This window comes from Nematolebias whitei, chromosome 3, assembly GCF_014905685.2.
Source record: "Nematolebias whitei isolate Nwh7 chromosome 3, NemWhi1, whole genome shotgun sequence".
Classification (NCBI taxonomy): domain Eukaryota; kingdom Metazoa; phylum Chordata; class Actinopteri; order Cyprinodontiformes; family Rivulidae; genus Nematolebias; species Nematolebias whitei.
In genome coordinates, this window is record NC_056500.1 from 56476342 (window position 1) to 56490569 (window position 14228).

At 42.6% G+C, this 14228-nt stretch overlaps 1 protein-coding gene across 1 annotated transcript in view; it reads left to right on the forward strand.

Moving 5' to 3' along the window:
- The window catches only part of kdr (kinase insert domain receptor (a type III receptor tyrosine kinase)), a 45288-nt gene that overhangs the window by 12469 nt on the left and 18591 nt on the right, over positions 1 to 14228 (forward strand). Inside the window, exons 12-17 of the mRNA XM_037675050.1 lie at positions 4041 to 4152; positions 4235 to 4573; positions 4752 to 4898; positions 4990 to 5115; positions 13130 to 13236; positions 13616 to 13751. Of these exons, the coding sequence (XP_037530978.1) occupies positions 4041 to 4152; positions 4235 to 4573; positions 4752 to 4898; positions 4990 to 5115; positions 13130 to 13236; positions 13616 to 13751 (967 nt within the window). The remainder of the gene's footprint in view (positions 1 to 4040; positions 4153 to 4234; positions 4574 to 4751; positions 4899 to 4989; positions 5116 to 13129; positions 13237 to 13615; positions 13752 to 14228) is intronic.

The following is a 14228-nucleotide window of genomic DNA, read 5'->3' on the forward strand; positions in this document are numbered from 1 at the left end:
GAAGCCTCTTGGATGAGGGGCGAAACGTTTCTTTTTAACAAAAAAAAACGAAGTCCAGATGACATGATTCAACCTTTTTTGTTGTTTCTATATATATATATTTTTTTTTTGCTTTGATTTGCTTTTGTTTTTTTGAATGTCCAGAGGACCAGATTTAACTTTTTTGGATTTTTCTACCTGGATTATTGAGCATGCATCAGGAGCCTTTTTATACATTTACCATGTCCTGGATGACTGAAGACCTGCACCAGCATGCAGTTACAAATGATTACCTAATCAAAGCACAAGATCTTGGCTGAAGACTATTAACTGTTAAAGTCAGCTCTGTTTGTCCGTTGGCAAAATATCTCATGAACTTCTTACAATTACTGAGCAAAATTTTACTGTATATGGTAGTAGCTGAATGTCATTACAACATATATGTGACGTCCATGCATGAAATCACATTATCATATATTCCTCATATTTTGACCAAAACAACTATAACTTCGTACTTTATCGGCAAAAAGTAATCTTGGTCTAAAACTCTAGCTTGTGGGGCGTGATGGCCGATGGGCATTCCTTCAAGTAAAGCTAAGCCCTCCATTTTTTGTCCCACCAAAACTTTATATTTTAGTTGGTAATAAGTAGTGGTGTTCCAATGCTGATTCTGGTATCGGGCCTGATAGCAGCATTTTAGCAAGTACTGTATTCATACTAAAAAAAAAAGCCCCAACACCTGGAACTGATACAGATTATATGCTTGATGGTGCCATTTCTGCTTCCGCTGCGCAAGTGACCGAGGGTTAAAAACATGTCTGCAGTTTGGAGATATTTTAAGATAAACACGGATTATATTAAAAAAGTAGATTGTCTGCTGTGCTTAGCTAAACTGTTAAGAGGAGGGGTGAACAACAGCAGTTTCAGCATTTTGGGGCGGCTGTGGCTGAGAGGTTAGAGCAGTCATCCTCCAATGGGAGAGTTGGGGGTTCAATTCCACCAGCAGTCACATGTTGAAGTGTTCCTGGGCAAGACACTGAACTCTTCATTGTCTCCAATGTGTGTCCCATCCATGTATGAATGTGATAAAGCTCTGATTAGTCTCCACATATTCAAATTAGCTTTGCATAGATCTAGTAGGGTGCTGTATGAATGTGTAAATGAGGGCACAGATTGTAGTGTAAAGTGCTTTGAGTGTCTTGACAAGATGGAAAGGCGCTAGTACAGTCCATTTACCATTTCAACACACGTAATTCCATTAAACACCTGAAAACGAAACACAAGGATTCAAATTTTTAAATTGTCATTCACATCACATGTGGTACACGAGGTGGAACAAAACTATGTACATAAGGTCCCAGTTACAGCCAACACAAATACAAATTGGAAAGAAAAAAACAGTAGTAAGATCCGAGACATGAACTAAGAAATACACTACATTCACTAAACTAAGAATACACTAAACTAAGAATACAGTAAACTAAGAATAAATACACTAAACTAAGAATACAGTAAACTAAGAATAGTACAAAACTGTGCCAAACAACAGCAGCATGAACATGAGTCTGTGAGCAAATGAGGATGAATGAACACAACAACATGAAATAAATCAGCAGCATGAGATCAGCATCATGGATAGTCAGCAGCACATAACAACCAAGTAGCATTATAGTGAATTTTTTCCACAGTGATTATTCTGGTTAGTGATTCATGAGTCTAACAGCCTCAGGGTAGAAGCTGTTCCTCAGCCTGGTGGTTCTACACTTAATGCTCCTCAACCCCCTGCCTGAGGGGAGCAGGGCAAAAAGTGTGTGTGCTGGGTGAGTGAGGTCCTTCATGATGCAGGTGGCTCTCTTCCTGCATCTGGAGGTGTAGATGTCTGTGACGGTGGGGAGACTGACTCCAACAGATTTCTGTGCAGCCTTCACCACTCTCTGCAAAGCTTTTCTTTCTGCAGCTGTGCAGCCTCCATGCCACACGTTGATGCTGGAGCACAGGATGCTCTCCACTGCACACCTGTAGAAGGAGGTGAGGACTGAGCTTCCCAGACCAGCTCGCCTCAGCCGCTTGAGGAAGTAGAGTCTCTGATGAGCTCTCTTGATCAGGCTGGTGGTGTTGTTGCCCCAGTTGAGGTTGTTATTCAGGTGTACACCCAAGTACTTGTAGCTGGAGACCACTTCCACCGCAGATCCTCTTATGTTCGTTGGGGGTGTGGTAGGTGTGTTTGCTCCTTCTGAAGTCCACAACCATCTTCTTCGTGTTCTTCACATTGATGTGAAGGTTGTTCTTCCTGCACCAGTTGTCCAGGTGTTCCACCTCCTGCCTGTGGCTGGACTCATCATTGTTTTTGATGCATCCAATCACTGCGGCTGTGGCTGTGTGGTTAGAGCAGTCGTCCTCCAATGCGAGAGTTGGGGTTCGAATCCACCAGCAGTCACATGTCGAAGTGTCCCTGGGCAAGACACTGAACCCCTCATAGCCTCTGATGTGTGTCCCATCAGTGTATGTATGTGATAAATCTCTGATTAGTCTCTTTAGAATGATTTATTCAATTAGCTTTGTAGAGATCTAGTAGAGTGCTGTATGAACAGGTAAATGAGGCACAGATTGTAGTGTAAAGTTCTTTGAGTGTCTTGAAATAAGATAGAAAGGCACTATATAAGTACAGTCCATTTACCATTTACTGCTGTATCATCTGCAAACTTTACTGTATGACAGCCTGGATGGGTCAGTGCACAGTCATACGTTAGCAGAGTGAACAGTAGGGGGCTCAACACACAGCCCTGGGGCTGAGTTCAAGGTGGAGTTCAGAGAGCTAGCAGCACATCACAACCAATGCTGCAGCAAGTTCTCCAGAAACGTGAAAAAATGGCACCAGACAATCCACGTGTGGTGATGATAACTGAAGCTCTTACCCAGTTCATCACTCTTGACGACCATCATATATAAGATATGTACCCGGCACCCTTCAATATCATGAAGGGTGCCGAGGATGACCAGAGACGAATCCAGAGTCTTGAAATGATGACAGAATGTTTATTCAGCTGGGCTCCTCTGAAAAGCCCATGGAAATTCCTCAGTAGTAAGGGAGGGAGGGGCTGAGCATCAGGTTTACAAAACTTTCCAGGCGTGTTGAGATAAGATGGCCTCTCAAGGCCAGTCAGGGAGCCGAATTCAGATAAACACGATTGTTTTGGGGACAGGCAGAACTTTAATGACATCTACCTTGAGTCTGTGTTGGTCCATTCGCTTCCGAAACGTCCAAATTAAATGACCACACCAATGGAACGTGCCTGAGAATAATCCCCGAGATCTGATTCATCTTGCCAAGAGTCTGGGTGCTCGAGGCACGAAACAATCCATCATGTAAGGCAGGCAGGTGACCAGGTCCAGATTTGTTGCCGACGACTTCCTTGTTTGTTGATAGACCAGGAACCAGCTGAATCCAAAAAGCAGGAACCAGTTATCATAAATCCAATTATAAATGTGTCCTTAAAATCTGCAGATGACAGCAGAGATAGACACGTCATCAAGTCTTCAAAGTTGATGAGATATCCAGCTGCGTGTGTGCCAACAGGGCAAATCGGCTCACCTAAAGCCTGTCTTCTCTTCAAAGAAATGTTATCAATTGTGTTGAGGGACCAACTGACCAGTCCATAGTTATGATTCTGAAGATTTGTAGAAGAGAGGCTCTAAAGAAGTTTCACAGACAGGACAGAGCAAAAGCAAAGTGGAGAGGGGAAGGAGGAGACGTCCACCCTTGAGGAGAGCAAGTGTTGAAGTGGACATTTTAAACACTCCACCTTAGCTTACTCCCGGACTAGGGCTCTAAGTAAGGAAAGCCATCTTGTTCTAAATAAAAGAAATGTGTTTTTAAGTCATTGTGTAATGTTTCTGTTCTAACTCAGTAAGTACTTGGTATCAGTACTCGATATTGACAAGTACACAAAATGAAGTACTTGTACTCGTACTCAGTTTGATAAAAATTGGTATCGGGCCACCCCTAGTTATAAATAAATAAATGAACAACTTGACATTAAATGTTCATATATTTTTTCCAGAAATTTACAAGTTCCTTGAAGATTCAGAAAGCTGAGGCTCACGCCCTCTACAGATGCACAACTGCCAACAAAATAGGAGCGGATTCACGAATCATCGTTTTCAGTGTGACACGTAAGGACTGTGCTTTTCCTTCCCTCTTGCCTCATTTAGATCTTTTTATAATCTTAAGACCTTTTTGTCTGTACCCTGTTAGGCAACATCGAGGTGAATATGTCTCCGTCCGATAAGCCCATGGAGGGGGACAACGTGGTTCTGCGCTGCAAGGCAGACAAGCTGATCTACAGCAACCTTACTTGGCTTGCTGTTACCAACATGTCTGAGTTGGTTGAGTCGGCGCAGCCTTGTCACTCGCTGACTCAGCGCTCCAGGCCCATGTTGCAAGCCGTCCAATCAACACTACAGGGCACCAACATCACCCTGGAGCTGACCCTGCCCAACGCTTCCCGTCAGGATGAGGGCCTTTACGCCTGCCAGGTGGTGAACATCAAGACGGCCACGAGAACCTGCATCCTGCGCCGGCTGACTCTCAAAGGTCCGTGTGTTTGCACACTTAGTACACTGTACACATAGTCATTAAAAAAACAGTTTGTCTTGTCGAAGACAGACAACGTCCATGTTTTTGTTGAAAATTTCACAACTTTAGCTTGTCCAATGCAGTTGTAACTGTTGGGTTGTTTTACTCTTTTAATCCTTTATATGATTGACGTTAGACCTTGAAGCTGCGAGGATTCGTAATAATTTCACTGACCAAAAAGTCAACATGAGTTCGACCATCACTCTCCACTGTGATGCTGTTGGAACACCAAACCCAACAGTGATGTGGACCAAAAACAACCTAACAGTGGAGGAGGGATCAGGTGGGACACACAACTTTACAGCAACAATTTATAACAAACTTTATGGGTCAAAGCGCTCGATAAATAAAATCTGTGAATCGGCTGCTTCCAGGTGTGATTCTGAACCAACACAACCTGACTATTCAGCGTGTGAAGAAGGAGGACAGTGGTCTGTACACCTGCACTGCATGTAACAGCCTCGGCTGTGACGCCTCACAGGCCTACCTGACTGTTGCTGGTCAGTAAACTGTCATGAAGTTATGCTTGTTGAACTGTATTATACTGAAAACCCAACAGGAGCTGGAAGTTGAAGTCATCAAAGGAAAAGCCCCCACTAGTGATTGGCTGCAATACTATTTTAAAGCCCAACCTTTCCATGCAGAGCACTTTCCTAACAAAACAACTTAGTTTGAATTAGCTATTCGAGTTCAATGTGATTGACAAGCCTGTTAGGGAGTTGTGAGGGTGTGTCGGCAGGACTGCCATATTGCTCATACAGCTGCAATACTTAGTGCACAAAAATACAACTTGGCAGCTCCCAAAAAATAGAGATAATGGCATAAATCAAAAACAATGGGAGTAAGGAGAGACACTTTGTTGGCCTATGTTAATCTTAATGGTTTGCCTAAAGAGTCAAAGCATCCAACTGAAGTGGGGCACTCTCAGGTCTCCTCTGAATCAGGCATGTGCACAAATATTAGCTGTACAGTTCAGTTGACACATGCGCAGAACAACCTATGTAGAACAGCATAAACCATCATTTATTGTTTGGCCCACCTGCATTGTTTCCCTTCAAGTACCTGCTGGTGCTGCCAGGCCAGCACTGTGAATAAGAATTTGTTCTTAGTGTTTATGTCTGGTTAAATAAAGGTGAAATGAAAAAAATGAAGAAGAAAAAAAACTATAACATGACTTTGTTACTTTTATGTTACTTCACATCTTGCATAAAGATCTTTTTAAATTTATCCTTACTATACCGATGAGAATGTAACATGGGGAGTGGTGGCACAGAGGTTAGAGAAGGTGGGCTTGTGATCAGAAGGTTGCCAGTTTGACTCCCCGTACCAACAACATCAAAATGTGGGTGGGAAAGGTGAAACACCCAGACCTGCCTCCACCTTCATTTGTCCCCACTCTGGGCCCTTGAGCAAGGTCTTTAACCCCCACCATCTGTTCCCCCAGCCATCTTAGATGGCAGCGCCACACACAGGGCTGTGGTAGCTCGGTGGTCTGTGGTTGTCAGGAAGGACATCCGGCGTAAAACCAGTCTTCGTGTGAGTTAGTTCATTGTGGCGATCCCTGAAGAAGGGAGCAGCCAAAAGAAGTAAAAAAATATTGATGAGAAGGTTATAGCCCGACTTCTTTAGACACTTGAAGTCATTAATAAAAAACTACGTATGACGTATGATTATAACAAAACTGACAGTGATAAATTGACAAAAAGATTGGCTTTTCCAAACTTTGACATTAAAAACTTATTTTGTTGTTGCCCTCAAATCTACTTTTCACACTTTTTAAATACATTTGGCTGTTGGAATATTTTAGATTTTCTCATTTATTTTAAACATTTGCAGCAAACTACAAGAAGCAACAAAGCAATTCCACAGTCTGATAAAACATATTTCCACTGTGTTTTGCTGTAAACATGATGTTTTATTCTCGTTGTACCTGACGTTGTCACCTGGAAATGAAACAAGCACATTTGTTGCATTACTGAAGTGTTCAACTTTAATTTCATGAGTCCCTATGGTGAAAAAACAAAGCTATTCAGTATCTAGTTCTATGGTTCAAAATTATATCTAGTTTATATTTTGTATTTGTATTGCTTTACTTAAAAATACAAAACAAATTCAATTTGACCTTATTTATGTTGTCTTTATTATCTTTCTGACTACACAGAGGTGTGTAATTTTTGTATTGTTGAAAATATACTTTCTTGTTTTCCATTTTTGAAGGATATTAGACATATTTTGGATGCCAGTAAGTTTGATAAGCACTATTGTTTGTGTCTTTTGGTGTGTTCTAGTACATGTTTTATCTCCTTTTGTGTTTGTTCAGTGTGTCTTTGTGTTTGTTTTCTTCCATCTCTGTCACTCGCACAAAAGCCCTGAGGCCCTGTACCCTCTGGGCATGGGGTCTGTGCCGTTAGCTGCTTCAGTAATCCAACCATGGCTGATAAGAAGGAATATGTGTCTCCTAATTTAAAAAAGGCACGTCAGATTTAGTTTTTATTCAATATAGGTTTTTACGTGTGGTGACAGTGTTTAACCAGGTCAAATGACACGTATGACTTTTTTTTAAATATCAAAGACACAGAACAAGAATAACTTTGCTTCTGCATGACAGGAAGTTGGCCCAGATAACACCCTCCTGTGAATTTCTAACTACAAAACAATGAGGAGACTGCAAGACAAAGAGAGGCCAGCCCTGTCCCTGCTCCAACCACTGCTGTCCCTATCTGTCCCCAACATAGAAATTCAGAAGAAGAAAAAAACAACATACAAATGCTCTGACTGGAAAAAGGCCTACGTGATCCTGGCCTTGTAGGCAAAATATGAGTCCTGAGACAAAAGTTTGCAGGTCCGGTTGGTGCCAGCTCTGTTCACATCAAGACAGAGGAGAGGACAGACCTGCCAGCAGTAGTATGACTATAAACTTTGATGGATTTGAACTATACATTATATCACTTTTACTGGACCATCATTTTGAATAAGAAAATAATAATAATAATAATACTTTATTTATAAAGCCCTTTAAAACAACCACAGCTGCCACAAAGTGCTGTACATATAAAATCAAGAACATTTAAACACATAAAAACAGTTGTTAAAACATTAAGATCAATAAAAGTAATAAAAACAGTGCAGAGTAAATTCAGTGTGTGCTAAAAGCCAGGGAGTAAAAATGTGTTTTTAAAAGAGTTTTAAAACTGGACAGTGAAGGGGCTCGTCTGATGGGAAGAGGGAGATCGTTCCACAGTCTTGGAGCAGCAACAGAAAAAGCTCTGTCCCCTCTGAGCCTCCGCTTAGACCTCAGCACCTCCAGGAGCAGCTGATCAGCTGATCTGAGGCACCGAGCAGGAGAGTATGGGTGAAGCAGCTCAGAGAGGTAGGATGGAGCAAGACCATTTAAACTTTTAAAAACAAATAAAAGAATCTTAAAATGAACTCTAAAATGAACAGGCAGCCAGTGGAGAGAAGCCAGAGTGGGGGTGATGTGCTCCCTTTTTTGAACTCCAGTTAGAAGCCGAGCAGCAGCGTTCTGGACCAACTGGAGGCGTCTGAGGGAGGACTGGCTGACTCCAAGGTAAAGAGCGTTACAGTAATCCAGCCGAGAGGTGACGAAGGCATGGATTACTGTTTCCAGCTGCTGTTTTGTAAGGATGGACTTTACCTTAGCCAGCTGTCTGAGGTGATAAAAACTGGTCTTGACCACCGCTCCAATCTGGGACTCTAATTTAAAATCACTGTCCATTTTAAAACCCAAGTTAGAAATAGTTTTCTTTACATGTGGTGCCAGAGGGCCCAGATCAACAGGGCAAGGTTCACAAGAGCCACTAGGACCAAACACCATCACTTCTGTTTTCTTTTCATTGAAATTTAAGAAGTTTAAAGACATCCAGGCTTTGATGTCTTCGAGACACAACAGAAGTGGCCTAATTGAGGGGGCATCTTTCTTTTTTAGTAGCATATAGATCTGACTGTCGTCAGCGTAACAATGAAAAAAGATCCCATGCTTTCTAAGGATTGATCCCAATGGAAGCAGGTAAAGGGAGAAAAGCAGGGGACCTAAAATAGAGCCCTGTGGAACCCCAAAACACAGAGGAGCAGTGGAGGATTCAGACCCAGCTATGTTGACAGACATGGTTCTGTCTGCTAGATAGGACCTAAACCAGCTCAGTGCAGTACCACAAATACCCACTTGGTGCTGTAAGCGTGATATTAAAATGTTATGGTCCACGGTATCAAAGGCAGCTGTTAGGTCGAGCAGGACAAGAACCACATGTTCACCAGAATCATTAGCCTTAAAAATATCATTAAAAACTCTGACTAGAGCTGATTCTGTGCTGTGGTGAGTTTTGAAGCCAGACTGAAAAACCTCCAGGATATTGTGCTCATCCAGAAAACATTTGACCTGTGAATATACATCCATCCATCCATCCATTATCTTTACCCGCTTATTCCATTTTGGGTCACGGGGGTCGCTGGTGCCCATGTCCAGCAATCACTGTGCGAGGGGCGGGGTACACCCTGGACGGGTCGCAAGTCCATCACAGGGCCACATAGAGACAAACGAGACAAACAACCATTCACTCTCTCATTCACACCTAGGGACAATTTAGAGTTATCAATCAGTCTAACATGCATGTTTTTGGTCTGTGGGAGGAAACCGGAGTACCCGGAGAAAACCCACGCATGCACGGAGAGAACATGCAAACTCCATACAGAAAGGCCCCTGGACCGGGGTTTGAACCAAGGACCTGCTCGCTGAGAGGCAGCAGCTCTACCAGTTGCGCCACCGTGCTGCCCTGTGAATATACAATTTTTTCTAAAATTTTTGAAATAAAAGGCAGCTTGGAGATGGGCCTAAAATTAGCCAAGACAGTTTGGTCTAGGCTAGGCTTTTTAAGCAGGGGCTGCACCACAGCATGTTTAAAACTTATTGGGACAACACCTGAGGACAGACTGCTATTGATAACAGCACTAGCATTCTGGCGCCATCATAAACTTAAAGAGATAGTTTAAAATGGGGTTATCCAGAAAGGATATGTGTAATCTTATGTAGATGGCTCTTTAAACAACCTCACTTTGAAAAAAACCAAAAACCCCTGTTTAGTTTTGACCAGGTTGACAAACTTTGAATTTGAACTTTGAACATTGAATTTGTCATAGCTAGCTGCAGCCACAGGGTGAGAAGCTCGATCATCCGGGAGGGACTCAGAGTAGAGCCGCTGCTTCTCCACGTCGAGAGGAGCCAGTTGAGGTGGCTTGGGCATCTATTTAGGATGCCTCCTGGACGCCTCCCTGGTGAGGTGTTCCGGACACGTCCCACCGGGAGGAGGCCCAGAGGAAGACCCAGGACACGCTGGAGGGACTATGTTTCTTGGCTGGCCTGGGAACGCCTCGGGATTCCCCCGGAAGAGCTGGCCCAAGTGGCTGGGGAGAGGGAAGTCTGGGCCTCCCTACTTAGGCTGCTACCCCCACGACCCGACCCCGGATAAGTGGAAGAAAATGGATGGATGGATGGATGGATGGATGGATAGCTGCAGCCACGACTTGTTCTTGCAAATAAACAATGTAAATATTCTGTGTGAAATTGACAGTGGTGTAAATATTTAAAAAATTCCATCTACATAAACCACAAGTAGATTTTTAAGATCAGAATTATTTTCAGAGGGCTGCAATCCATTTAGGTTTCAGATCTTCTTTGACCAGCTGTTGGCTCATCAGTTCTCTCATAATTAAACTCTAGACCTTCAAAACCATCTGTTCATCCGTCCATCCACTGTCTTTACCCGCTTAACCTTTTTTGTCACTTGTGCCCATATCTGGAATTCACTGTGCGAGAGGCGGGGTACATCCTGGACAGGTCCATCACAGGGACACATGGAGACAAACGAGACAAACAATAAAGTTAAGTCAGGCCCTCTGGACGGTTTCTTTTTGTTGAAGCATTTCATCTTTCATCCAAAAGACTTTGTGTCTTTATGAAGTCTTTTGGATGAAAGATGAAATGCTTCAACAAAAAGAAACCGTCCAGAGGGCCTGACGTAACTTGGTTGGATTTTTCTACCTGGATTATTGGGCATGACTCAGGAAATAACCATTCACCCTCTCACTCACACCTAGGGACAATTCAAGGCTCCAGTATACTCGCACATCCTGTCAGCCGCGCGGAAACAGTGCGCACTGTCCGCAGAGGGTTGAGACTTCATACTCAAGCGTCCACCCTGAGCGGCTGTCCACAGGCAAGAGGCGTTTACCTTCAGGACAAATTGAGTTTGCCGATTGGTCATTTGCTGACACGCCTACTGGATTGATTGACAGGTCGTAAAAAAAACAAAATAAAACGAGAGCTGGCAGCCCCAGCTGCAGCAGTGTTCTGTGTTTATATGTTGTTGATAAAAAGTTCTAAAAAAAAACAACAGGGAGCGCTGGCCCTGCAGCCCACACATCAGACCAGCCCACCAGTAAATCTCTAGACCCTCCCACAGCCACGCTGGACATGATTTTAATTTGCTCGTGACAATTTCCTTAATTTCTCACAATTTCAGTCATGGCGTCAACGGAGGAGGAGGAAGAGGTCGCTTGCCTCTTGGAAAAAAAATAACAAAAGAAAAGACCATTAAACCAGATCAGGGATGAAGAAGGGGAATTTAATACGTTGGTGTCACATACAAAACAGTCCGTCGCCAGGCAGTTTATTGTGTGACACCGAGTATGTGTACGCGGTCGTAAAAATTTGCACAGACATGCCCTACTTGCGTCCGCTTCAACGCTAATCCAGTATGCGCGAACCTCCGTGGACTGACGTACGCACGAGTATACTGGAGGCTTTAGAGTTACCATTCAGCCTAACTGGCATGTTTTTGGTCTGTGGGAGGAAACTGGAGTACCCGGAGAAAACCCATGCATGCACAGAGAAGACATGCAAACTCCACCCAGAAAGGTCCTGGGCTCGGATTTGATCTGGCGACCTTCTCGCTGAGAGACAACAGCCCTACCAACTGAAGTAGCGCTGTCATTTCTAACTCTGGCCTGGGCCCCTGAAATTCAGGCCGGGTCAGGTCAAAATAAAGTGCTGGATGGGTAGGCCAGGTTGGTCTTGGGCTTTTGATATGGTTTTACGAATCATACAGCACAAATAAAACTAAACAAGGATGCAACAATATAAAATTGTGTTAAACTACTTGAGGAGGAGGAAGGTTCAACCGGCCAGTTGAAAGAGATAAAAAAAAGTCCAGTTAAGCTCAGATGGATCAGATGGATCAGATGGATCAGATGGATCAGCTGATCACCGGCTGTGCGACGGGTGCGTCTCCACACCTGCTGTTGTCTGCGGTGAAGGAAGAAGCAGCATTTACAAAAGCCGACATCAATTAAAATAGCTTGTTCTATATTTTTCCAAATAATTTTGCTCTAAACATATTTTTGTTCATCTGTAAAATAGCCCAAGTTGATTTTTGAGGCCATTCGTTTTGTATGTTAATATCCATTTAATGAAACAAGAAATCTTATATCTTCCTTTCTTTGAAATATGATTTTAAAGTATGTCAAACTGATTTGCTTTAAAAATAAGTAAAACCTTAATAAAAAAAAAAGTTTTTTTTTTTTTTTTAAAAACTACGAGCTCGGGTCGGGCCGGATCGGATCTTTTAGGCCCGAATGCAACTCTAAACTAAAGTCTACAGATCCCCACTTCTTCAAGTCTGGGCTATTGTTCTAAAGCCATGATCACAGACCATAAATAGTCCACTGACTGAACGGGGACTATTGTTTATGAATGGAGTGTAAAGTGGGCAGATATAACAGTGAAAGGTTAAATGTAACTCTGTGGCTTCTCAAGTGCCCCGATAAGGTTTTTGGCACAATACAATAATAGTTCACAACCTTCTAATCAGTGACGTGAGCTAATGTTGAGTGTTTTTTTTATTTTTTTATGATTAATTTAACAAAGAGCAAATTTGGAATCTAGAAATTTACACAGACTACTGTTTTTTTTCTTCAGAAAAAAAAATCTATACACAAACTCTGACCCAAAGTTTTCCTCACTAATTATTTAGTTATCCATAAACGGAGCTGCAGTGAGAAGTTCTCCGATTCAGCATTGTGCGGTTTTAATAGATCTTTATTTATGGCAGTAGTTGTTTGTGCTGAGTCGTGTTCATTTTGTTATGACCAGACAAAGTATTGGTTTACATAATCCAGATTCCAACAGTCTCCTTTACATCCGACTAAAACACACACCTGTTTGTTTCAAAAATAATAAAACTGACTGAACCGCATGCAAAAAGCACAAAGCTGAAAGTCCTGGTGTATGTTCACTGATCCAGGTAGAAAAATTAACAAGGTTAAGTCAGGTCATCTGGACGGACTCTTCCATCCAGATGACCTGACTTAACCTTGTTAGACACAAAGCTGAAATTATTTTCTATATTTATCTCACAAAAACTTGGACTCTATTTTGTGTAAATTTATGATGTGTTTTTATTCAACTTCTTTATTAAATTGCAATAAATGTGTCTATTGCAGGTGCAGAGGAAAAGACCAACGCAGAGCTGATTGTTCCCATCGGTTCTGTGGTCATTGCTATGTTCTTCTGGCTGCTGATTGTCTTTGTTATCCGTGGAAGAAAGAGAGTAAGTAACTTCTTATTCTCATCATTCCTTTTGCCACACTCCTTTTTTCTTATTATTTTCCACACAATAAAAAAAAAAGATAGTCGAGCACATGCACAATCACACACCCTTTGAGAACTGACGGATTAGAAGTGACTGGTCTGGCTCTTTGTGGATGCTCTCCTTTGTATCATCAAATAACGAGTCCACATTCAACTCGCATAGGTCACGTGGGCCTGCAGAAGGGACTGAGCCATCTTTATAAGAACATCAGCAGAACCTCTGAAATGTGCAGAGAGTTGGTCGCAGTGAAACTGGAAAGCTGTGATAACTAGTAGCTCATTAACTCTCACTTTACTGTCTGATGGCCTTTTACTTTTCCTGTCTGACTCTGTTTCAGCCAAATGGAGGGGATCTGAAGACAGGATATCTATCCATGATCCTGGACTCCGAGGACATGCCCATGGATGAGCAGTGTGAGAGGCTCACGTACGATGTCAGCAAATGGGAATTCCCTCGGGACAGGCTGAAGCTCGGTGAGAAGTGGCTGTTTATCAGATACCACATCAAGCCATTGTGTTCAACATCAAATCCAAGTTGTGAAGAGATCAAAACCAAATCATTATCTTTGTTCATTCACCCAGAACTCCTCTTAATAGTGTCTAGACTCCAAATCGTATCCTCCTTATTCCTCACCCCCATGCTGCCGTGAGTGAATTATGGCCGCGACTTTCGACGTGGACCAGAACTGGCAGAACTGGTTTATGTGCGAATAGTACGAGCTAATGTAGTTTCTCCGAACATTGTGGATTAAATTTAAACATGTAGGAACACCACCTGCCAGACCTCAAACAGGACAATATAATCATACTGCTGCCTGCTGAGGACGAGGGATGGAGGACGAGCTGAAGAAGTGGCTGCAGATTACATCTACTAGCATATTCAGCTACATCTACTAACATATTCAGCTACATCTACTAACATATTCAGCTACATCTACTAGCATATTTAGC